The sequence below is a fragment of the Crocodylus siamensis genome, chromosome 3, assembly GCF_052110815.1.
Source record: "Crocodylus siamensis isolate JL-2025a chromosome 3, ASM5211081v1, whole genome shotgun sequence".
Lineage (NCBI taxonomy): Eukaryota > Metazoa > Chordata > Crocodylia > Crocodylidae > Crocodylus > Crocodylus siamensis.
Window position 1 is genome coordinate 4,380,482 of NC_143397.1, and position 24,991 is coordinate 4,405,472.

Below are 24,991 nucleotides of genomic sequence, written 5' to 3' on the forward strand. Positions count from 1 at the left end.
TTTTGAGGTGTAGGACAACCTTTCCTGAGTAGGAAGATATCTAGTGCAGATCATGCACAGGCAATGAGTGATGGATAGGGGGGCTCAGTGGGGAGAGTCAGCTGTGGCTGTGGACTCAGGGACCACCAGAGGAACTGATTCCTATCCTATAAGGGGCAGGGACAGCATAAGTCTGAGACATCTGTCTACTTTCTCTGTTTTGTTCAAGGGGACATGGGTTGTGTTGTTGGGCTGCAAAGGAGCTTTATTCTGCCCCTCTGCAGACTTGTGGATGCCAGGAACACAACAGGAACTTTGATTGCAGGAAATCTGTATGAGGCAGAGAGAGACAACCGATCGGGCTCAAGTTGTACACTTATCAGCCCTCTGCAGCAAGCTGTGATGGAGATGTAGCTGTATCCTGGGCCTTACTGCGGCAGCAGCCTGTGGGATAAGGCTTGATTCGTGTATGGGGTGCAGAGATATTGGCTTCTAGGGAGCATGACTGCGCTTGATGCACTAGGTATGGGAACATCACAAAGATTTTTGTGGAGCTGTTTATGCCATCCAGTGCTGTGGTAGTAAATGAGTCAGAAAAGAACTTGTTGGGGTGGTCAGTGCCAGGCGTTTCAGATGCCCAGCTCTCCTGATAATGATTTGGTGATGATCTGATCTGTCATGCCAGACTGGCCCCAGAGATGATGTTTGTGTCATCGTCTAGAAGTGCCAGGCATTTTGCCATCTTATTTTCAGCTCAGCTGCGCAAGCCTTTCCATTTTGCCTTTGTCTTCCTGCTCCCAGCTGTTAACTTCTGCTGCACTAAGTTTGTTTAGCATTTTGCCCTGCAGTTGGGTAGCTTTGTTTTTTTAATTCCTCTTGGCTTGATTGCTGAGCTCCTGGAGTACAGCAAATCAGAGGTAAGGGTGACTTCCAGAATGAGGAAAGCTTGTTTCAGCAGGTCATATTAGTGCTCTTACTTATCTCCCATTCCCACTATGCCTGCTGGGCCCCACCCAGGCTCTGAGCCTCCTCCGCCTCCTGCTTCACCTCCTGCTCTGTTCAAGCTTTCTATCCACCATCCTTCCTGTTTGAGGATGCTCAGCTCACTGCTTTTTCAAAGCTGAGCCCATTCTCAAGAGTCTTCCTGGAGGCCTGTGAGCCCTGCTCTTCCCTTCTGAAATGATCAAAGTAGAGAGGGGCTGTGCTACTTTGCATCTTATGCCTCATCCTTTCCCCAGTTCCCTCATGCTGTCACCTTGTGTCTCAGTTTTGTGTAGGTAAATCCTTAAAAATTGCACTGCACACATGGGTAAGGCTTCACATGGTTCAGTCTTTGTAGCATCCATCCTTCATAGGAAATGAGGGCTGGAAGGGACCTCAGTAGGTCACATCTAGTCCAATCCCTTGCTCAGAGCAGGATCAGCCCCAACTACATCATCTCAGCCAAGGCTTTGTCTACCTGGGCCTTAAAACCTCCAGGGATGGAGAGTCCATCACCTCTCTGGGTAATAACCTGTTCCAGTGTTCACAGCAGGGCCTTTGAGCATGATTTTCCAATAAGACTCTAGTTGGTATTTCTCAAACCGGGTGCTTTAAGATACTTTTGAGGGTGCTGTGAGGTGCCACACAATGTTAGCCCATAGTGTGCAAACATGATTCGCAAGGTGAGCCCAGAGTTTTCAAATAGGGATCCACAGTGTGAAGAACAGTCTGATCTGTTGTGGTCTTTCTGAGTTATTTGCAACACAGTTACTGCTCTAGGATTTTTCTGTAGTCAAAAAAGAAAAACTAACAGTTAAGAGCTGGCATTTTCTTTGGCTATATTGAAGGGTGCCTCAAGCTGAAAATGGTTCAGAACCACTGCTCTAGGTACTGATGTCCTGTGAATGGTCAGTGAGACTTGGGTCCAGATTGTATTCTGTCTGTTAAATGCCTGAATGATTCCATTTCACTCTGATTTAGTCTGAAGGCTAAGATGGGAGCAACTTGAGCAGGGTGAAATAGGATCACATGTAAGTGCATAAATGGACTTAAGCATCTAATAGGTAGGATAGCGCCTGTCACTTGAAAAAATGGGAATTAGGGTCTCGGTGCTCTTGAAAATCTTCCCTCCTCTAAATGTTGCCAATATGCATCATTAAAGTAATGCTTACAGTTTGCTAAAAGGACCTGCCAAGTTCAGACCCCATCAGCCTATCTGTTATATACATGTCTTTGCTTTGGTCCCCATGGTTTTCCCCATCTTGGTTGTCGATTGGTAAACTACCCCTCTGCATTTTGATCCCTGAAACTCATTTCTTTGGATGCTTGTTGCAAGTAAAACAGTTATTTAAGAAAAGCTTGTTAACTCATTCTTTCTGGTCTCCTTTTAACAGGTTGAGAGCTATTTGAGTTGGGGGCTACCCTTCCAATCTCATCTTGTTCATCATTGGTGTTAACAAGTAATTATATTTTGACTCTTCCCCTGTGCATTGCTGAGTGTGATTTCATCTGTCATTATGCTGTGGATTGCCTCAGAAATGCTGCAAGGAGTTTCTCACCATTCTTTATGCTTTTTACTAACCAGAATACTATCAATAATATCAATAATTACTATCTTGCTATCGATTCCTCCTCTAAATCATTAGTAAAAAATGCAGTCCCTATTAGTGGCTCTAATGCAGATCTCAGGAAGACACCACTGTTAGTGAGTGGGATTAATGAGCTTAGAAATTTCCTGAGGAATACTATTGTTAAAAGGATTTTGCTGCTGCACTGAAAATCTCTCTAAATTCTGGAAGGTCCTTTGTAGACAATATGCAGGACCTTAAGTAGTTGCATCCAAAGCTATAGTCTGATGAGAGATGAATTTAAAGTGAGTCTTGAAGAAAGGTTTTTATTTTTTTGTGTGTTCTGTACCACAAGGTTTATTGAACATAAATTATGCTAGGAGACAGATTGCAAGTTTGGCAGTAAACCTTGAAATTGTTGTATTTGGTTTCAGCAAGTAATAATGCATTTGCCCATATGAACAAATGGCAACAAAGAAGTCATGCATGCTGAGAGAGGGCCTGGTAGAAGGGTTTCTGCCCTTTTGCTGTTAGTCTGGTTGCCTGCATAGTTTCCTACCATGGTCAGAAGAGAAGCAGGTGAAAAAGCTTCTTTCTGTATGTAATAAACTAAGTAAATCTTTGGCTGCAAAAAAGTCCTGCCCTATATGTCTAAAATGCTTGCTTTGTTACTGCCAAAAGGCAGTGCGACAAGTATATAAAACCCCCCCTGAGCCTTGTATGAGACATGACATAAATCCAACATAATCTGACGAAGCTCTTTTATTTTTCTGTAACTTCAGCCTCCTGTGAGTAATTGTCTTCTCTATCTTATCTGCCCTTTATGGGCTGTCTCCTGCTTTGGGATACATAAGCATATGTTGCCATGTATCTTATGAAATTGCTCACTGCTTTTAATGCCTAAGAAATGTTGCCCTACGTAGCCGCATATGGGAGAGCGTGACTGAGCTCTTGTGCTCTGTGCACTTAAGTACGAAGGGCAGCACTGTGCGAGCGTGATGCAGACCAATACAACTGACAGATCTGAATCTAGAGAGATGCCCGGCCTCTCTGGTGAAGGAGGAGAGGTTAAATCTGTGCAGGATTGTCTGCCGTTAAACACTTGCTGAAGTTGGCCAGGTTTTATACTTGTGAGCATGGCCCTTTGCTTTCATTTGATGTTCTCAGCCTTCTCAAGTATAGCAGCATCCTTGCAACTAGCAGGTGACTCCACGAGCCCTGGCAGCAATTGTGCCTCTTTTTACCTCTTGACTCTCTCTCTCTCTTTTTTTTTTTTTTCCCTTCCCCCCGCCTCAATTTTGTCATTGTATGATGGTGGTTTTCCTTCCTCCTTTCTTCCTCCTGCTTTCTGGTTCCCCCCTGTTCCTCATTTGTTCCCATACCAAACATTGCCTAGCTTTCTGGCTTCTCATACTTGTACGAGTGCTGTAGGTTTGGAAAAGAGAAACGTGCTCACAACATGCCAAATCTGAACTTGATACTCCTCTTAGATCTCTCTGTGGGAGCGGGGATGGATGGCAGGCAGCTTTTCAAGAAGCCATGGGTTGCCTTATTCACTGCAATAGGGCTACATTTTAATGGGAGTGGGGGTGGAACCAGTGTCATGCAGCTCTTTGCCTTACTTATGCCTGCATTCCCTTTTGATCTGGCCTTGTATGTGAGGGCTTGGATTGATGAACATTGCCAATGTGTAGAATTGTGTTTTACCAGGAGAATGGGGCACACCCCCTTGGTGGTTGTCATGTTTTGATGCCAGTCATTTTTTATATATATATCAATGACTGCATTTACTCAATTCCAAAATGAGCCCTCCTCCCCCTTCCCCTATTGAACATGGGGAAAACAAAGCCTCATCCTAGAATTGAGTATGGGACCACTCACCAGAGCTGTTGGGGAGGACTGTCCTCCTACCTGATCTGGGTGCAGGGAGAGCCCAAGAGCCATTCCTACCATGTGCTGCCAGAAACAATAATTGGATTCTGTACATGGAAAATTATAATACATTTTCATCATAAATTCAAAGTCATCTTGTATTTGGGCAAATATGGTAATAGTGAGCTCCGGAGCATTCTTGTCCTACTGTACAACTTTGGATCCTTTCCCTTGACTCCCTGCTGCTGGGTTTGGAGAGTAGTGCAGGAATGTCAGCATCAGCCCTTCCAGCCAAGTCCTTCCTTTTCTGTGTAACGGTTGTGTTAGGCATGGTGTCAGGATGGGCTGGAGCCTATATCATTGTGACCTACTGCTTTTGAGTTTTTTCCTTTCTCAGCGAATGCTGACCCATTTGGAGGTTTTTGTGGCTATTTCACTAGAACATTTGAAACCTCTCCATGCCTCTCAGGTTGTCCTGAGAGTGGTGGCACCTAGTTCAGATTTCTCCAGATCTGATGGACTAACTCTTCTGGTTTGTTTCGAGGCCCCCGCTATTTAACCACCTACCCCATATGATCCTTCTGAAGAATGAAAGCTGAAAGCTGACCAGCTGCTTGGCTTTCTCACCTGCCTTTTGAGATCTTGAGCAAAAGAAATGATACGAGTGCAGAACGTTATCCCTGGCGCTGTCTGTCGTTCCACACTGAATGAACAGTGTTCCGAGATCCGAGACTTCCCAGCCCCATTTTTAGTGCAGCCTGAGCTGTTTTGGAATCGTCTGCGGGTAATAGATTTCAGCCTACATGATGCCAGAATAATTTGCTTTTTATTCTTGTCTTTGGAGTCTGCTTTTGAACTGAAAAATAAATTATCATTGTAAACCTTGCTTACACTGTCATCTTTTAATCGCAGTCCAGTTATTTATCCCAAGCGGCAAGATGTAGGATGCCAGGGCCAAGGCAAAAAGTGAAATTGCATTATGCAGTATATAATGTTAAAAGACTTGAAGAAAATCTGGTGCGTCTAAACACTATTTCATTGGCCGGATTTAATTTAAAGCATTGTTTTGCTGTTTATAATGAGAAGTTGAAAAGTGCTGAGGGTTTTTTTTTTCCTCCCCATGCTTTTGAATACTCCACCTCCTAGTTTGAACTAAGTGGTTCAGACATCCCCCCCACCTCCCAACCCTTCTTCCCAATACTTATATGGGACCCATTGAGGCTTCCTTATAGTTATGGGGCCCCAGCCTGTGCCAAAGTAATAGTAGGTTATGGTCTTTATTTTGTCATTCCTGTGTAGGTCCTTCACATAAACATTTCCTTGTGAAGCTCATCTGCTTGAAAAGATTTCTTGCATAAAGTCACATATAAATTTTACTACATAGCAACATGCCCTTTGTACATGAAAGAAGTGGATTGTGGCTGGTGGGGCTAGGAGACAGCTCTGTTTTCTCTGGAAGACACGGCTATTGGCAATGAAACACTATGGCCAAGGGCATCTCTCTCTCTTTTGCTCTGACGGGGCCTTTTCTTTCTCTCTCATCCTTTCAGGGTTAGTGAGGAAAAGGAAGTGACAGAGGAGCGACTGAAAGCTGAACAGGAGTCATTCGAGAAGAAGATCAGGCAGCTAGAGGAGCAGAATGAACTCATCATCAAGGAAAGGGAAGATATCCTTTTTTCCCCCCAAAAAAGTGGTGGGGCTTGCTGTCTGAAATAAAAAGTAAACTACAGAGAAATAATTGTTCTAATTTATAGCAGAGAATAAATCTGCATGTGCTGCCATTCAAAGGCAATCAGAGAGATGACTTGTCAGCATGTGCTGCTGGTTCATTTGAGCTTGAAACTGCCATCCAGCTGTTCCTGTGATGTTGTTTTGCTATGAAATAGATATTTGTCAACTAAAAACGACAATAAGGAATTTATGTGTTAAAATATGGTTATAGATTTCCCTCCCCCCACACTTAATCCTGTTATGTTGCCATAATTGAGGTCTGAAGTGCCTTTTGCATGGCGTTGGGCTGCTTTCAGTGACCATGGGGGGAAAGAATTTATGCTGAAGGCATTGGGAAGGAGAGGAGGGCAGAGGGAAATGCTTTTAAAGCAGGAGTTCTGAGCCAGCTCATACCGACAGAGAGCAACTCTATCAAATGTTGCAGCTTGTACCCAGTTCAAAAACAGAAATACATTTGGGCCTTGATCCGGGGATATAATCTATGTAGGTGGATGGAGCGGGATTCAGGGATTATAGCCTTAGCTGAGCATAATGTGACAGATCCTGGAAATGTGTTGGTGTCCTGGCCTGTCTCATACTGTCTCCCAAATCTCAGTACTTATACTGTTGGCTTTCTAGTTTTATTCTGTTAGGCTAACGAATGATCCCAGTAGGGAATGTGAGAGCGGGCTTATTTTATACAGTGGCATTAATATTGATAGAAGAAACTCTATTTACCATTCGGCTAAATCATATACATGTTGACACAATTCGCTGAATATGCTGCAGTTCTAGGGAAATAGTAGGACACAGGTATTTCTGAAGAGCCATAAAATGTAATGGCAGTTTCAAAAAGGTTAGCCTAAGTTGAGACCTGGCTTAGCTGGACCTAGTGCCTGTAATTTTGCACTGACTTCATTGGGGTCAGGATTTGGGGAGATTTGTTGTTTATTGTTGTTTTTAACTCCACAATTGGAATGTCTACACATGCAACTTCCATTAACACTACTGAATTGTTCTCAGCCCCTGCGAAGGAACTATGCTCCTTCATTACTTGTTTTGCTTTGTTTTTTTTACCTTGTCAGAAATGTACTGTTCACTCATAAATATCTTTTTCGGGATGAGTCTGGCAAAGATGGCAGAAGGTTAATACATGCGATTTTACACTACATAAAACTCTCTAAAACCTGGAAACATAAAACAAGAATATAATTTAAAACAATATAATTTAACTACAGGAACACTTATCCATCATACATGAGTGATTCAAGATTCTTTACGTGCCTCCGATCAGTTAATTTCAGATCTCTTGAAGTCTGTCCCAGTGCCAAGGAGCTGGAGAAATGACTTACTGAAGTTGAATACAGATTTTTGCTGTTTTACAAGTAAAGCAATACATCTTGAAACCCTGTTCATATACAAAGAGTTCATTTGCATATGTGGTACTAGTACTCTAGTAATTTAAAGAAAAGCTCTTAAGTCTGTTAGTCTCAGTTTGACTGATTTCATTTTATTTATATTATTTTTTGAAAAAAACAAACCTTAATGTAATTAACTCTCTGCTAACAAACCATTGTATTCAACACAGCACTTAAAACTAGGGGTGCACCAATAAAGATGTTTTGGGCTGATACCGATGGCTGATTATTAACCAGCCCTATAGGCTGATACTAATCTGATTGCTGATACATAGCTTGGAGAGCAGCACCTGCCTGGTAAGTCTGTTGTGGGGAAGGGGCATGCGGAGGTGCAGATCAAGGCCTATGTGGTGAGGGAGGGAGTGGGGCTGGGATTGGGGCAGGGGCAGTCGCTGCACAGACAGGCGAGGGCACAGGATGGAGCTGTGGCCTGTCTGGGGGGCATGAAGTGGCGGGGGGAGTGGCTCCTGCCACAGCATGCAGTCTGGGGGAGGTATGAGGGGCATGTGCCCCCTGGATTTCAGCATGGGGTGAGGGTGGGCTGCATGCTTGTGGCTGGAAGTGGTGCCAGCCTTTTCCTGGCGGGGGGCTGGCCTTGGGCTATGCTCAGGGCGAGTGGGGCCAGGGTGGGTGGCAGTGGTAGCGCCGGGGGGGGGAGGGGAAGAGAGATATGGGATGGGCTACAGCCACCCCAATATATGCTGTAGCCCCTGCCATAGGTCCCCTCCCAGCACCACCACTGCTTGGGCCCAGCCCCTGCTAAGAACAACCGGGCGCAGTTTCTGACCTTGAGCGCCCAGTGTCAGCCTGTTCTCACCCCACGCACAGGTCTGGGGGCATGTGCCCCCCTGCCTCGTCTGGGCTTGCGTGCTGTGGCAGGAGCACCCCCATTTCTAGCCCCTTCTGCCCCCTGGACAAGCCGCAGCTCTGTCCTGTGCCCCATTCCTCCCCACCCTGGCTGTGCAGCCCCTGCCCCAGTCCCAGCCCCACACCTCTCACCTTGGGAGCCTCGATCTGCACCCCCCACAGACTTACTGGCTGGATGCTGCTCTCCAGGCTGCCTGGCTGCACTCCTGACCATGTGCATGCTGCAGCTGTGCGCCTGCACGCAGCATTTATTGGTGACATTATCGGCCATATCAGCCAAAAAAACCCCAATTGCCAGTAATGTCAGTGTTCCTTGCATCAGTGCCAGTACAGTGTGGATCAATGTATTGGTGCACTTCTACTTCAAACTGCCTCAGAATGATAAACTAAGGTCTCTCAACAAGTTGCAGTGGGCAGATCCTCCTCCCCACCCAATTAGGGGAAAACTTCCATAGTCTTGAAACCTGCTGGTTGGGGAGGTTGTCTGGTCTCTTTTCAAGCAGAGTACCACAGATGCTTGCTGTCATTTCATTAACATTCCAAATATGATCGCATTTAAGATGCTGCAGAATTATAGATTTGATAAATGTCTTTTTGTTTTTTATAGGCATTTCACCTTTTGAATGTGCAGATACTGTGGTGATAATAATCACCTTGGAGCAGGTCTGCCCAGCTTCTAGGTGGCTGGGGGCTGCACACCCCTCAGGCCACGCCAGTAGGGGCCATGGGTGTCAGGGGCTAGATGTCCCTATGTGCCCTTTCTTGTTGCCGTATGGGCTCCCCTGCTGCTGTTGCACATGCCTCCTTCTGTAGTATGTCCCCCCACTTTCCCCCATCACTGCTTCTCTTGTGCCTCCCCACTGCCTGTGTACCTAGGAGCCCTGCCTTGCCCTTAGCTTCGCAGCTGTGAGCTTCCTCCCTGCACTGGAGGTGCTGTCAATAGGGGCAGGAAGGGGGGAAGCTGGAGGGAGGGGGAGCCTGAGCAGCTAGAGCAATGGGGGAAGCAGCACATGGGAGGTGGGGAGCAGAATTTAACTCCTCACAGGCCTCATGTAGCCCATGGGCTGCCAGTTGGACAGATCTGTGCAATAGAAAAATATGCAATAATAATTCTACCAGTAAGACAGAAGCCTGGTTCTTATTGCAAGATTTCCAAAAACTGTGCATGTTGCTCCTTGGTCTCCCCTACTGGTTCTGGTTAAAAATGATATCTCCTTTGGATATTGCTTATCACCAGACATGGAGGTCAGGCAGCCTTATGAGATATGGTGCAGGTTGGTGTAAGAGGTTGTCAAATGATGGGGAAAAGAGGCTTTTCTATAATGAACCATTTCCAAGTTCTAGATTATAGGAAGAATGTTTCTTGACAATAATTCTTCCCTTCTAAAATGATCGATTTTGTGGGGAGGGGGCTGTTTTGGTTAAATTGCAGACATAGTTTGCTATTTATGCAAAATAGTGTTGCCCACCTGTCCTACAAATTTCCATTAAATTATTTTATGTTGGGAGTATACCTGGGTTTATATCTCTTGCACCTGGAATTATTTTAAAGTAGAATATTTTAAGCAATCAAATTCACATAGCAAATCCCAGGCAATATTAATTCTGCTAATCTAAAATTATTGCTAATTCTGTCTACATGTGTCTTTTAATACTGTAACTGCTTAAGATTTTTTTTTCACTTACTGCTTAGTTCCATGTAAGCTTAATAGGCAATTTACCATCAATATTTTATTGCTGTAGAAACATTTTTAGTTAAGGTGAGGTGTAAAATATTAACTTGATGAAAGGTTTAATAGAGTCTAGTATCGCATCATCTGAAAGGTCTTTAATAAGGCAAGGTTTCTGATGCACTCATAACTGTGCAGTTACTTCCATAGGCTTTACATGTGGAAAGTTCTTCATTATAAATGTGTTGCATAGATAATTACAGATTTAACTCTGTTATAGCAGGAGCAAGAAGTTAAGGAGAGAAGCAAAGAAGTTAAGTGAATCATTGAAGGCCAAGTAGTGGATTTGTGGCAAAGCTGGGATTGGAGTTTGGGATTTCATTCTGTCCCCCTGCACTGGGCATGCTTCTCTAAACTGGAGTCAGGTTTTCACTTTCTCAGATAAAAGAAAAATAAATGGATTCTGACACTTTCATTTGTCAGGTTCTTATAATCCCACACACAATTGTGTGTTCCGACCAACTCAGAGACTAATGCTAATGAAGGCAGCGCCAATGCATTTAATTGCTAATCCTTTTGATTTTTTTTTAAAGTCCTTTTGGTCCTAACAAGCAGCAGGATGTGACTGAACTCTCACTTAGGCAGTTGGCATATCACTCCTGATGGGTTGGGTAACCTCCTCCAGAGGGTAGGTGTTAGATTCAGACCGATCCTGGTAAACTTGGAAATATAGCTTAAAGATAATAGCATGTAATTCAGTATGGACAAGTGCAAAGTGCTGCACAATGAAGTCCACAAAGACAGGATGGGAAATGAATGGGTAGGTTGCAGTATTGCAGGGAAGTATCTGGGGGTTATAGTGCACAACGAGGTGAGTAGGAGTCAGATGTGTGCTAGTGCTGCAAAGCAAGCCAACAGCATACTGACTTGTGTTAACAGGAGCATTGGTTGCAAATCAAAGGGAGTCATTTTTCTGCTCTGTTCAATGCCGGTGAAGCCTCACCTGGAATGCTGTATCCAGTGGAGAGCAACACAAATGATGAGAGGTCTAGGAAACATGACTTACAAAGAAAGGAACAGGTATTATATAACATGGAGAAGAGAAGACTGAGGAATGATTTGATAAGTCTTTATAACCTCCCTTCAGGTATTTATCATTTGATAAAGAGGATGGTAATAAACTATTTTCTGTGGGTGCAGGGTTTGGGATAAGAAATATTGGCCTGAAATTACAACAATGGAAATTTTAGGTTACATATTTGGAAGAACTTTCTAACTCTGAGGGTATTTGAGCACTGGAAATGTTTGCCTAGAGAAGTTGCGGTGTTTCCATCCTTGGAAGTATGTAAGGGTAGGATGGACAAACACTTGGATGAAAAGTTTTAGTAGAAGGCAGGGTAGATTTGCTCCTTACTGGGTGCATCTGTATGAGACGTTTACTGTGCAGTAGGCTAATTAGCTGCACAGTAAATGTCGCAGCATCTACATGTGCACCCCTATTAGGCTGCATGTGTAGATGCCAGCCTGGCTGGCTGGGGCATGCTGGTGCTTCATTGAGGGGCTGCCTGCTGGTTAGCTCTGTCTGGTTAACTTTGTGCTGAAGCACCCTTGTGCCTCAGCCAGTCCCTCTGCAGCATGTTGAGCCAGGGGGAGCAGCCCCAGACTGGCAGGCTCATCCCCGGAGCCCCCTGTCAGCCAGGACTGCTCCAGCTTGGCTCAATGTGCTGTGATCTTTCAAAGTTTATTGCTACCAGATGCACCACGGAGAGCTTGGGAGCAATAAACTACGGAGGTTACTGCTCTGCATTAATTGCACATATAGATGCGCCCACTGACTAACAAAAGTAGAGGTGATGGTTGTGTGTGTGACAAGCTTCCGTGGGCTGAAGCTTATTTCTTAAGATGGTGCAAAAGGATGTCCATCAGGCTGTACATAAGAAAGAGGGAGAGATAAATAATGAATACAGAAGCAGAAGGGAGAGGCAGAGAGGGGGGTTGAGTGGTGAGGAGGGCAGTGCTGGAAAAGGCAGACACAGAGGCAATAAACCCATGGGAAGGTTCAGTCAGGGATGATGCTGCCTTGAGCGGGGGCTTGTACTACATGATCTCATGAGGTCTCTTCCAGCTCTGTGATCTAATGTATGTTCTTGTATCTCCAATGACCATTATTGCAAGTGGCCAGTTAATTTATCAGTTGAGACCACCTGATGTGAGTCTGTAGCTCTAATGGTTGCCTGTGCAGATTTCTTGTGTAGCTCTGCATATGCATCGGAGTCGGGTCTTCTTACCTTGCCTTCCTGAAATTCATGCTGTGGGTCTCCAGTGTGTACTCATTTTACTCTCTATCTGGCCTTTTAGGAAAAAGATTCAAGGTGGAAAAAGGCTTGAAACAGAAGGAAGTGAATATGTTGATCATGGGAATTCAGTGAACGTTGCCACGACTTAGCACTTCCAAAAGACAGACTAAATATTTTGTGTCTGGAGACAGTTTAGGATCCGTGTTTCATGCCCCTATTTCTGCATGCCTTCGCCGTGACTATAACACTGTCTGACACAGAAGAAATCTGATGTTGAACTTTATGCTAACATCCCTCACATTTTCCGAATACAAGAATTGCCATTTACTGGGTCAGATCATAGGTCCACCTTGCTTGTGTCACGGTGGCAGAGAGCAGATGCTGAAAGGGAGAGAGAACAGGATATGACCAGGGGTTTATCACTGTTCCTCTGCCACTTGCAGCCTCCAGCATTTAAGGTCTTGGAGGCTGATTCTAGTAAGACCTAATTCTGATTTAGAGGACTCCCTAATTCCCATGCTCAATAGCTACTCACGCATCTCTCATCCAAGCCTTTGTCCGACTCCTTTTTGAACCTGGTTAAACTGTCAGCTACTGCAACATCTTGTAGCAATAAGTTCTTTTTCACACTTTAATTACACATGGTGCAAGAGAGAACTTCCTGTAGTTAGTTTTAAAGCTACTACCTGCTAGTTTCATGAGCCCTAGTTCTCATATAGCAAAAGACAGTATATACTAAATCCCTACTTACTTTCTCTTCACTGTGTAACATTTTGTAAAGTCTTATCATGTCCTTTCTCAAGCATCTCTCCTCTAAACTACATAGGCCTAGCCTCTTGAGTCTGTCCTCGTATGGAGCTCCTTCATACTACTGAACATCCTTGTTGCCCTTCTCTGTACTATTTTAGACTGTTTATTAGGTTTTTTCCATATGGCCATTTTTATGACTTGAAAGTGACTTTCCTTGCTGGCTCTTTAGAAGCTGATTTAAGAGGGATAGTCAGCTGAATAAAACCTGATGTCAGGGTTTTCTTTAGTCCGTCCAGGTCTTGTAATCCTGAGGTTCAAATCCAGGGTTGCAGAATATCTGGGAATTTTTTTTTTAAACACTATTTCAGTTTCTTAAGTCAGAAGAGTGTATCGTAGGGTCTGGTGTGCAGTACTGCAGTTTTTCTTTTGCCTCCTTGCTTCCTGGTGTAGGGGTGCTCTATTATGCATTTGTGTTTGGTAACTTGAAAATAGTGCTTGTGTGTATGGAAAGTAATGACCCATTAGTAATTCAGTGTTCACTTTCAATTTCTCCTAGTGCCTCAGTCTTTGAAGGTGGTTCCTATGGTCATATTATACGCTTCCCAGTAGTAGATGTTTCCAAGGAACCCTTGTGGACTACTGGATAAAAAGCTAAGCTTATTAAAAAGTCCCTATGCTAGACAAGAATGGCAGTATCAGCTAAATAATATATGTAATTAGAAACTTCTTAAATGTAAATCAGTCAAGGAGTATTGGGTAAATAATGTGTGTGTTTAAATTTTTATGAACTCCTAAAGTAATCTCAGGTGAAGCCTACATTAAAATAACATTAAGTGTTCAACTGTATCAGAAGTTGGAAAATGCTTTACAGCTGAACTTTTGGCGTTAATTTAATCTATTCATCTGCTGCTTTAGTGTAGCGCTGTTATCTATAGCTTTGCTTTCACAACACTGGAAGTTTAAATAATGACTTTTAGCTGTCTAAAGCAGACTTTATGGGGTAAAAATATAAAACGCGGGGGTTTTAGTTGTACAACTTCTACTGAAATGTGTTGGAGATGTGTTAATGTTTCATGTACATGTGAGACTATCCTGTTTAAATTCATAGGCATAGTTTTGAGTGGGTGGCTTTAGGATTCATACTAAAATTTGTGGAATACTTTTTTTTGTGTGTGTTTTTTTGGGGAGGAAGAGCCTTCCCCATCTGACAGCTGCTGCATGGGTTACAATTAACTCTTCATTACCTCTACTCCAGTGGTGGAGCTACTAACATTTGAACATTGGCTGCATAGGTCTGATTTACTTCAAGTGGTCTGTACATTTGAGGTGATGTACAAGGTTGATGCTACAGACAGTAGGTTTCGATGGCAGAAGACCGTGACTCTTCATACTGTATCGGTAGGTCATTGTCCATGGTGAATGGGCACTAATAAGACCAAAAGTATGTCCCTCTGTAAGCTGTATTCTAGTTTCATAATTAATTTTCTCCTCAGAGGTACACAGATTGACTGGTTTACTTGCTTGGTCAACTATTACTTTCTTTTTTTGTTTTAATACTCCTGAAATGTCTGGATCTAGACTTGTGGGCTCCCTGGGTGGATTTTTATGAGTTATATTCTGCATGATGACATTCGAATCCAAATGGAAGAAATGACTGAGGCCTCCTGAAAGGAGACACAAGTGGTAAATGGGATCATTAATTGTTGCAGTCTGTACTGTAACAAATTGACTAGAAATGTGGATTCAGAGAAATTGATGTACTTTATCGTTCCAGACTAAATGAATTCTCTGTCTGCTTTAGCTCCTCAACCATAATGAGCACATTGGGCTGACTCTGCTATTGTGCTTTTTTTTTTGTCTCCCCAAACTATTTTGGAAAGTTTAAACATTTCTTGCATGATTAAATGCACTTTCAATAAATCAATCTCATAATAATTGTTGTTCAGGAGAGTTCATTATTCAGTTTAGTCTTTTAAATTATTGTTCTTCTTTAAAGGATTCTTCTGACGTAATGGCTTCAGCTAAATCCATTTGCCATACTCTGGCTTGTAATTACTTTAAATTTGAAGAATAAAATGAATGGCTTTATTATTAATCAGTAGCAAATTTGTCTTACTGTTTTTAACCTTAGAATGGCCTTCGTTCATGAAATAGTTTTAATGGTCTAGATAGCAAAACACTTTATCCCTCCCTTTCGACACAGGGATTCAGTGAAAGCAATCAGATCTATTTTTTTTTCCCCCCTAACTGTTTCTCATAGTGATTGTGATTGTCATTATGCCTGTTAGCCTTGCAAGGGTGAACAAATTAGTTTGCTATTGTATGCTGGCATCTTCTGGGTGTCTCAGTGCCTTGTCTTGTTTTTGTCTTTTAGTTTTTTATATTCTCCAGGTCAGGAACAGCCTTTCTTTGGTTTTGTTTTGTTTTGACTTTTTTGTATCTTGGGATTGTGGTGAGCATGTTGTGCTTGCTTGTAACGTTTACTTAACTTTGGTTCATTTAGTGGATTTTATGACCTGCTGGTGAGGAGGTGCTGATTTGCAACCCTCTGAGTTCAGGCTAGATGGAAAGAATATTTTTTCTTCTTTTTTTTTTATTTTTCTCTTTCTAATGTGTAGGGTCCTACAGTTCAGTCGATCATTGTTTTGGCTGTGTGCTTCTGAGCCATAGCCTTATACCACTGATGCTTGACCCTAGCAGGCCCTAGGGGCCACATGAGTAGCATTGACCCAGTCTATGGGCTAGACCTTGTGTGCTGATGGTGCAGCCCTGTGTGCCAGTGTGATCTGGCATGTGAGCCCATGTCCTTTGGTCCATGGCCACCTAATTTCTTGACATGGGGGAAACCCTGTGGGCCAGATGACATGGCTTTGTGGGCCTGATCCGGTCCACAAGTTGAGTGCTACTGCCTTATAGCATCGCCCTTTGTTTTAGCATGTGGCTGTGTGCCCAATGCTGCAATGGACTAAGCACAGATGAGCTGGTCCTTGGGGTTTCATGTGGGCACCTCTGTTTTCTCCCACGGAGAACCATGGAAATATCCAGTCCCTGGCCTTAATTTTTAAATGGTTTGAGTCACCGCAGGCTAATAGGAAGACACCTTCAGCTGTTCTGGGCTTCCTACCATCTAGTAAGTGCCAAGGTAACACCTCCTTTTCTGAGGATGTTAGGAAAATGAAGGGATAGTTGTGGAATATTAAAGGCATTGGATAAATCTCAGTTCTTAGTTTCCAGAGGGGTTCTGTAGTTGATATGTTGCTGTGACAGCTTGACTTGATTTTGTTGCCCACTACGGTGGTGATGTTTAAATAAGGTTAAAAATCTTTTGGAAAACATTAAGTAATTGGAACAAATAGCCAGATTAAAATACATGATGTCTTTGGGAAGTCTAAGTCCATGGTTCTCCAGGAGGTCCTTGAAAGTGTATATGCAAAACTCTGGGTGGGATTGGCATGAGAGAACTCTACCATCTGTACCTTTTTTATATTCAGTTGGGTTTTCATTACCCCTTTGCATTTTGGCTTCAGAAAAGGTAATTTTTCTTTCCCTGTCCATGAATTTCAGTTAATGCGCCGGCACAAATTTAAGTTTAAAAAAAAAAAATGTATTTTTAATCGTGAAAATCTTTATTTTTATTGGTGTTAACATAGTTGCTCTCCTTGCAAACACATGAACAGCTTTACATAAAGGTTAGCCCTCCTTGGGACAAAAAATACCCCAGGGTTATAGCACAGAGAGCACAGTTGTAGTAATAAAGATTATGTTGCAGATAAGTTCCCCTCAAGGCCCCATGATGGTAATACCCCTATATTTTGTCTTTAAAGAAAACTGCTGAGAGGCAATAATTTTTTTTGTATATGTCCCATTTTCATTAATGCATGGTAATTGATGGAGTTGCAGTGACTTGTAACAGTAATGAGTTCTAAACATAAGAATGCACTCCTTTCTAATAAGTGAGCACTGCTGGGGTTTAAAAGCGTACTAAATCAGTTGCTTTAGTATGAATTTATTAGTTTTTTTCAGCATTAGCTTTAATAGTAGTTATTTACATAAGCGTACATCCCATTAACCGCCATCAGGGCTGGAAAACATGCTGAACTGTTCATATTTTCATATAATTATTGAACATAATGGTTTCATTTGCATTTCTAAACAGTGATGTTTCTGTCAGACTTGGAAATAGTGTCTTTACGCAGTCCCTATTTCACATCCACTTATTTGACATCGTTAAATTTTATGCTAATGTGCTTCCCTAGAATATCATCAGTAGGACAGATGCTTGTGCTTTAATATACAAATCAGAGATGCTTTTCCCTCCCCCTTCCCTGAACTGCAAAGGGGGGGGGGAAAAAAGCATATCTGCACTTTTTAGATATAGTTTGTCTCACTCTAAATAGTTGTGTGAAGTGAAACTTCACTCTCACCACCTCAGGATGCGGTCATAAATACCTTCCTTATGGAGAGCAGGAATTGCCTGGTCCCTGTGGAGGAAATGGTACCTAGCAATAGAATCATCTTGTGTGTCAGCTCATTTCTGGTGAATAAAGCACATTGTCAATTTAGGCAGTTGTTTAGCAGGCTTTGGGTTCACTTTCCTGATCACTGCCCAACGTGGAGAGGCTGTAGGGTGGAAGATATGTCAACAAAAGTGCATTTGGAGTTTTGTATTTCTAGGTGTTTCTAGGTCTAAGGGCTATCGCTAATGAAACTATAGTGATTATAGTTTCTAGGGTCGGAAGGGACCTGAGTAGATCATCTATGAGGTGTTTTTTTCCCCCCCTCTCTCCTATTTCCCTACTTTCAGATGGGAATACCATTTACCTTTCTTCTATTTTTATTATTTATATCACTGGTTTCATTAAGTAAAGATTCAAAGAATTTTGTATCGGGCCTTACGACGTAAAAGCATGACTATATATGATAATGCAGAGAGCAGGGATGTCAACCCAATAACTTTGTTAGTAAAAAAAAAAAAAATTCTACAGCCTTTTTACTAGCAGCCAAACTTTTTTACTGATGCGTGTTTTACATAACTCTTCTGCCAGCTCTGCCCAGTTGGAAGAGCTGAGTTCAGATTGAGGGGTTTAATATCAACTGTAGTAAAAATAAATAAATAAATATAAAGCTTGGTGCTCAGTTAAAAAAAACAAACCAAAAATAGATAAAAAACCAACAACAAACAAAAAAAGGATGTTGGCAACTCTGCTTGACTGCAGTGATGATTTTATACTGTGCTGTGGCCCCTCTTTCCACCCCCCCCTCCCCCCCCCCACATCCCAGAACGGACCCCTAAAGAAGCCTACCTGTGACCCATCAGTGTTGCAGGCAGCCTGGGATGCAGCAGCAGCACACAGCTGAGAGAATGCTCCCTGTAGGGTGCTGTGCTCCTGCGTAGATACCGGGTGGTGATGCTGCGTTCAGCCTGTCGTTGCTTAGGTCAGGCTGCAGGTGTTCAATACTTTCATTGGCAACTGTCAGTAAAGTTGGTAAAAACAAAACAAAAACCTGGAAAAACCCCAAACTCCTTTAGTCATTTTTAGCTTGATTTTATTTTTACTTTTTACTGACAGGAAATTTACTGACAGTTGGCAACCCTGGCAGGGAGCGAGTGTCGGTAGAGACAGTTCTGAATGATTGGATGACTTTTGGAATAAAAGACCACTCTTGTTCTTTTCCTTTATTTAAAAAAAGACAAAAAAAGAAAGGCCTACTTATTCCTTGCAAGCTCTCCCTTTACCTCACAGCGAGGATGGAAATTGTCACCAAGCTATTGAAAGATGACTGGAAGCTCTGTGTACTTTTGCCTGTAAATAGTCTGACAGAGGCAGAAATCTTTGGTTGAGCTTAAAATGTGTAGTTATTGGGATAGGAGTAGCAAGCTCTTATAGGAGGTTGAGGCACACATGGCCTAGCTGAACAAGCATGATTAGGGAAACCAAAAACTTATTTGAGCTCACTTGCATGATCTGTCACTAAGTTACTATGTGTGATGTTTGGTGAATGAGGTTTTTTTCCCCCCTTTCTCTCCTATTTCCCTACTTTCAGATGGGAATACCATTTACCTTTCTCCCAGACAAGTGCAAGGAGTAATGTTTGTGTGTTGTCCTTATTCGTTGCTGGCACTTAAATAATGTGGTAGGCTGTGTAAAAGATGAAGACAATATATGATCTTTAAAAGCCTCCAACAAACATTCTAGGTTAAAGAAAAGGCCAGGGACAGGAATAAGTCAAACAGGTTTTTATGTACTCTGTGTATACATACACATACATGTACATGTGCACACATGTATATACCCTATAAAACATATACGTATGAAACATGTTATGTTTTATAGGGTGTGTGTATATATATTAACTTTTATAGGGTGTATATGTAACGCATGTGTGTGCAAATGTACATGTGTACACACACACTCGGTGTGTATAAAACCTGTTTTATATAAAACATAGTATGTATATGTGTGTATATATCTATGATTTCATACGTATATATCTAAAACATACTCATTGTGGAAGAAATGAGTCTTAAATGGGGAACTGAATATAGTGGTGGGGGGTTGAAGCTTGATGAATTGGAGTAGAAGGAGTATTTCATGCCTAGAGATCCCTGAGCAAACTGTAGATATATATACTCTGAGCTTTGGATTCATGGAATCTTCTTTTATATAAAAGTTGATGATTTGCTAGCTACTTTTCAGGGAAACCCGAGGACAAGATAACTGCCAAGAACAGCCTGCAATATAATGCTTGATTTTTGCAGTGGGGTCAGAGCTGTAACTATATAGTAGGTTCAGGTTTCTGCCTATGAAAACTCACACTTCTGAACCAGTCAGCTTTCCAGGTGCCACCCTGCTCTGCCTTCTGCCTAAGTACAAGGGTAATTATTCTTCAGTAGCATAACCTCTCATCCCCCTTCACATTTATTTGCTTCAGTTCTGTTCTTTTCGACAATTCCCAAAAGAGACTTTCAGAGAGCCATTATCTCCATCAGCTACTACTCAAGTAACCACTCCTTTTGAGCTACTAACTGTGGTTGTAACAAGGTTATCGTTGGCCATCTCTAGCAAGCTGCTTCTTTATAAACATTTTTTCCGGGATTGAAATCTGACCAACCCGAGTGGGTTGTCGGTTGCCAAGCCTTGCCGTTAACAGAGACCGCGGAGCGTGAAGAGCCCATTTGCAGCACATAGAATAGAGCATTGTACTGCAGAGTCTGGGCTGACCCGTTGTCAACTTACCATTCTCATCCTGGGAAGAGGGCTTGAGGTAATTGGCAAGTAGCCTTATTTTAATACGAAGCCATACAAAGGTAAAGTATGATGATTTTTAACATCAGAAGATTAACATTTTACCTTTAAATAAAACATGATTAACTGGCACAGAATTAAAAGTAATAGAACCGAAATATTCAAACTATGAGTCTACGGTGTCAGATTATGCATAAAGTGTGACAGTTTAAGTGCTGAAGTGATTTAAAAATGAACTAGCTGAAGGATGTATGTACCAAGTGTTGAGAATAAAATGGAATAAAACAATCATGGCAATCACAACTTGCTCAAACACTCCTAGTTCTGAAAGCCAGTGAATCAGAAGGTAACATTATCCACATAGGGCTGCATCTTCTCTGTGCCAATGCAGGTGCAGCATGAGGGAAGTCGGCATGCTGTGATGGCATCCTGCACTATGATTTTAAGCCTGCCAGATGCTAATGATGCTTAGGTTTGGCTGCCAAGACTACTGCTCTGCTTCATCTACCTCCAGCACAGGGCAAAAATGACTGACCTGGTAACTCATCTTCTTTCTGTGGTCTCCATCCAGCCAGGCTTCCAATTATCTCAGTACTGCTTCATTTCTGGTAGGTGGGCTGTGCACCTGGACACCTGAAACCACAATGGATCCACTGCAGTTTAAATTAAAGTAGTGCTCCAAGTGTGGAGATTTGGTGTTATGGGGCTGCATTGTTTTTCACAATTTGATTTCCATGTATACTGGTCTCTTATAAGTTTAATTTTAAAAAGGTTGAGGGGTGGTCTTTGTAACTGCTAGGCCTTTTATTTTAACCTGGACTCTGAAAGTCTAAATAGCTTCTTACTGTTTTAGGTGTTGCCAGTATTCAGGTCGTGCTGTTCCAAATTAGGGATTCAGTACTGGGTGGGCCATGTGTTTTCAGTGGTTTGAGCAGGTTTAAGCGTAGCATCAGAATTGTTTACTAAGCTTTGGAGAAGAACGGGATGTGGATTATGCTCCGTAACTACAGAACTAACACAAGGAAGAAATGAGTCTCAATAGCTAGCAGATCTTAGTTTGAATACACATAGGCAATGGGATAGTGGAGTGACTAACGTTTTATGTAGTAACTTTTCAGGGTAGAGCTTTGGCGACGATCTAAGAACGTGAACTGGAGGTAAGGCCGAAAGAGTGCACTGATTCTCCCAGTTGGTTATGCTTGTTTTTTCTTTGTTTCAGGCTTTGTATCTTCAGAGAGCTCTCATCATTATTTTTCTTCTGATCCTATAAATATTACTTTTAGCCATATCAGGTGAAAATTTCAAATGGGCTCCTTAAGGCACTTCATTGCTTTTGAAAATCTTACCTATTATCTCTTAGCACTGCTGAATGGGGGAAAAAAAACCAAAACAACCTCTCAAGTTTGTGTGGCTGTGACTTCCAGCTGTCACTCCAGATCTCTGGGCAAGTCTTATGGGGCCTCCGTGCTCTGTTGCAGAACAAGTAGCCATATTAAGCTTGTCAGGGCTCTCTGCTTCGCCCTATCAATAAATTTATCAAGTCAAGTCACCCATGCATATACGTATGCTGGAAATGAGAGGAAGGTTTTGGCGTACGTGAGCACTGAGGTTCTATGGTAGTTGGAGTGTGCGAGGAAGACTTAATTTTCACAATAGAGTTGGATCAGTTTGTGGAAGGGCTTCTGTGACATGGGTACCTGCCATGCCAGGGGATGGGACTCGAGGATCCAGAGCCTTGCTCCTCCATTGGCTTTAAAAACCTCCCAGTTTCCAGCCTAAAATTTATTCCTGGTTCATTTATAGCTGCTTGCCGGTATTCAATAGCTATTTTTTTTTCTCTCTCTCTCTCTAGTGTTTACCAGGATTGGGTTGAAGCAATAGAGATGCCCCAGCAGCAAAGGAGATCAAAGGAAGAAAATTTAGACTGTTCTTTTTAAAAAAAAAAGAAAAGGTGTATGCACTTTGAGCTAGGGGAACTATTTGTCTAGCAAACCAGAACAAGTTAAAGAAGACCTTGTTTTGCAAGGGGGGAAGGAGTGGGGAGAGAGAAAGAGGGAGGGTGTTGGGATCCTGAAAGGACTGATCAATAGTCAATACAGTAGCCAAAGGGTTTAATAGTAAACCACCTAGTCCATGTTAGAGCTCTGAAAAGGGCCACTTGTGAGCTACTGGAGACACTTAGGGTATCTCTACATTGTGATCCTTGGGCCTGTGTCTTTTAACTGGGCTTTTTGACTTGCAGGAAGTATAGAGCAGGTCGTTCTTGCTGTCCAGTGCCAAACCTGGCGACGTGTTGACAAGGGAGTCTGGGAGCATGCTCTTCGATCACTCACAGGACCTCTGCCTCCAGCTTGCATGAGAGCAGCCACGGGGGATGCCCCTGGGGTAACTTCCATGCTGCCTTTCTGGGTCTGGTACATGTGAGCAGGAGTTGGTTGGTGGCATGTGCTTGGGTGTTCTTTTATCGGGACTGGGGGGAAGGGTGCAACTTAGATCTATTCTTGGTGGCTAAGCACTGGTCTTGGGTCCTAGTATGTCTCAGCTTTTGTTTCAGCTACCCAAAGTCCTGCTTGCTTGAAAGCATAGCTGGCAGGGAAAATCAGCATACGAGGAGCGTGCTTGAGAGGTCCGAGTTGGTGCCTGGTGGCTGCTCAGTCATGATGAGCCTAGAAGCATGCTAAATCTGGTGCATTGGTTTGCTAGTAACACGTTTAGCAGTAATCTTGAGCATATTTTAAAACTACAAGCAGTCCTCAGACTTACGACACAATTGGCATCTTAAGTCAAAACGTTGCAACTCGGAACCGATTTTCCCATAGGAAACAATGTTATAAATGGGGGTTTGGTTTCTGAACCAAGGCCCAATACTCTATTTTCACCAAAAATAACCCAGAATTTTGTACTCAATCAATTATAGATGAGTAATATAGCTACATTAATGTATTTATATTGTAAATAGCAATCCTGTTGATGTAGAAGGACTTCTTTGAGGTGACTTGCCTGGACTTTTTGAAGGGTTGTTGTCTGGAGTCTTCTCAGGAATTTTGGGTGCAGGTGTTTCTGGAGTCTTGTCTGCTTTCTTAAAAAAAGTGTCCAAAGAAGTTTGGACAGACGGGAGATCGGCGACTCAGTGAACTTGTTTGCTGGGGTGGTGTGGTGTCGGATCAAGCGTCGTAAGGTCAGAACTGATATCCGAGTTGAAACGGTGTCAATTTATAAACGCTGTGAGTATGATACGCAAGACGAGGGCTGCCTGTACTTCCTATCCTTTCGGTGGCAAGACATTGACAGTACCCTGTTCTCCTGCTTGACCTGTGTAAGTTTAAGGGTGTGTTTGATGGTTCAGGCATCGGGCTTGGTAGCTGTGTGAGGGGTGTTCTTGGAATTTTAAGAAGAGGTTAGAGACTTTTCTTGCTAGGATGATGCTACCTTGAGCACCGAGCTGGACTGGATGATCTCCTGAGGTCAAGTCCCTTCCAGCCCTGCTTTCCTGTGATTTTGAGAGCTCAGCCAGGTCTTTAAGATCTGTGTTCCTATCATTTTATTTTTCTGTCCTTTCACTCATGCAGATCACCAGACAGAAGTGATTGCTACACTGCTTCTTCTGGGTGTCTGTCTAGTTTGTGAGAGTCAGTGACATCAAGTCTAGGTTTGCATTTTAAGCGCACTGGTACAGTTGTGTGTTTTTAGAGGCTTTTAGACATGCAGGAAGTATAGACCGTCTTAGAAAAAGGCACATATGGGATTCCTAGCTTTTATTAGCCAAAAGGGCATGGGTCAGAGTTGGAGGGTGTTTTTCCTGCCATGCTTCTAAGACAACACGTAGGCTAAGTGGTCTCCATTCTGAAAAAGAAGATAGGGCCATGATGGTATTGTATTCTCTGAACCATCACAGCTACGTGAAAAGAAAGGTTCGGAAATACCTTCTATTCCATCAGCTATAGAGTTTGGTTTCTGTGTTCAGTACTGCCACCCTCACCAAACCTGGGATCACTCCACTGGCAACAAGAACTGTGTTCCTTTAAAACAGCGCTATTAATCCAGCCAAGGTCCTGGGGCCCTGTTTAGTAATGGTGGGTTATATTTTTATTTGAAGCATCTAACAAATCACACATCCTTTTTTCTGGTGGGTTTTTTTTCTGAGTATTCACCTGGCAGTAAGTATGCAGAGCTGAAACCTTCCGGAATAGGTTAAAGGCTTAGGAAGTAGAATAAACTCTTGCATTAGTTCAGATGGCATCCTTGGATGTTCAGTTGAGGTCTGCCTTTACTTACCTAGGAGGTTCCTTTTTCCTTCTCCAAGAGAATTCACAGCTCTCTTCCATCAGCACATTTTATTTTTTCAGTCATCTTTCTTTCTAGGTACCAAAACAGGGTCTTAGCTAATGTTTCACAAGAAGGGTTGAAAAGCAAGTTCTGAAGTTTTGAGTCTATTAAAAGACCAATTTTTTCTACTGCTTGGTATAGAGGTATAAAATGGAAGTAACTAGATAAATAACTTAAATAACTGGAATAGATATAATACTGGTAATTCTTCTTGCATTGCTAGGCCTCACTTTGTAGTTCATAGATTTGACAAACTTATTGCAGACAAAATGAATTGGAGTCATTAGTGCTTTGTCTCCAATAAAA

At 42.6% G+C, this 24,991-nt stretch overlaps 1 protein-coding gene across 3 annotated transcripts in view; it reads left to right on the forward strand.

Annotated features, from left to right (window-relative positions):
• KIAA1328 (KIAA1328 ortholog) overlaps positions 1-24,991 on the forward strand; it is a 212,626-nt gene that overhangs the window by 17,738 nt on the left and 169,897 nt on the right. For all 3 annotated transcript variants that reach the window (XM_090037615.1, XM_090037617.1, XM_090037618.1), the window contains exon 5: positions 5,951-6,066. In XM_090037615.1, coding sequence (XP_089893741.1) covers positions 5,951-6,066 — 116 coding nt within the window. The remainder of the gene's footprint in view (positions 1-5,950; positions 6,067-24,991) is intronic.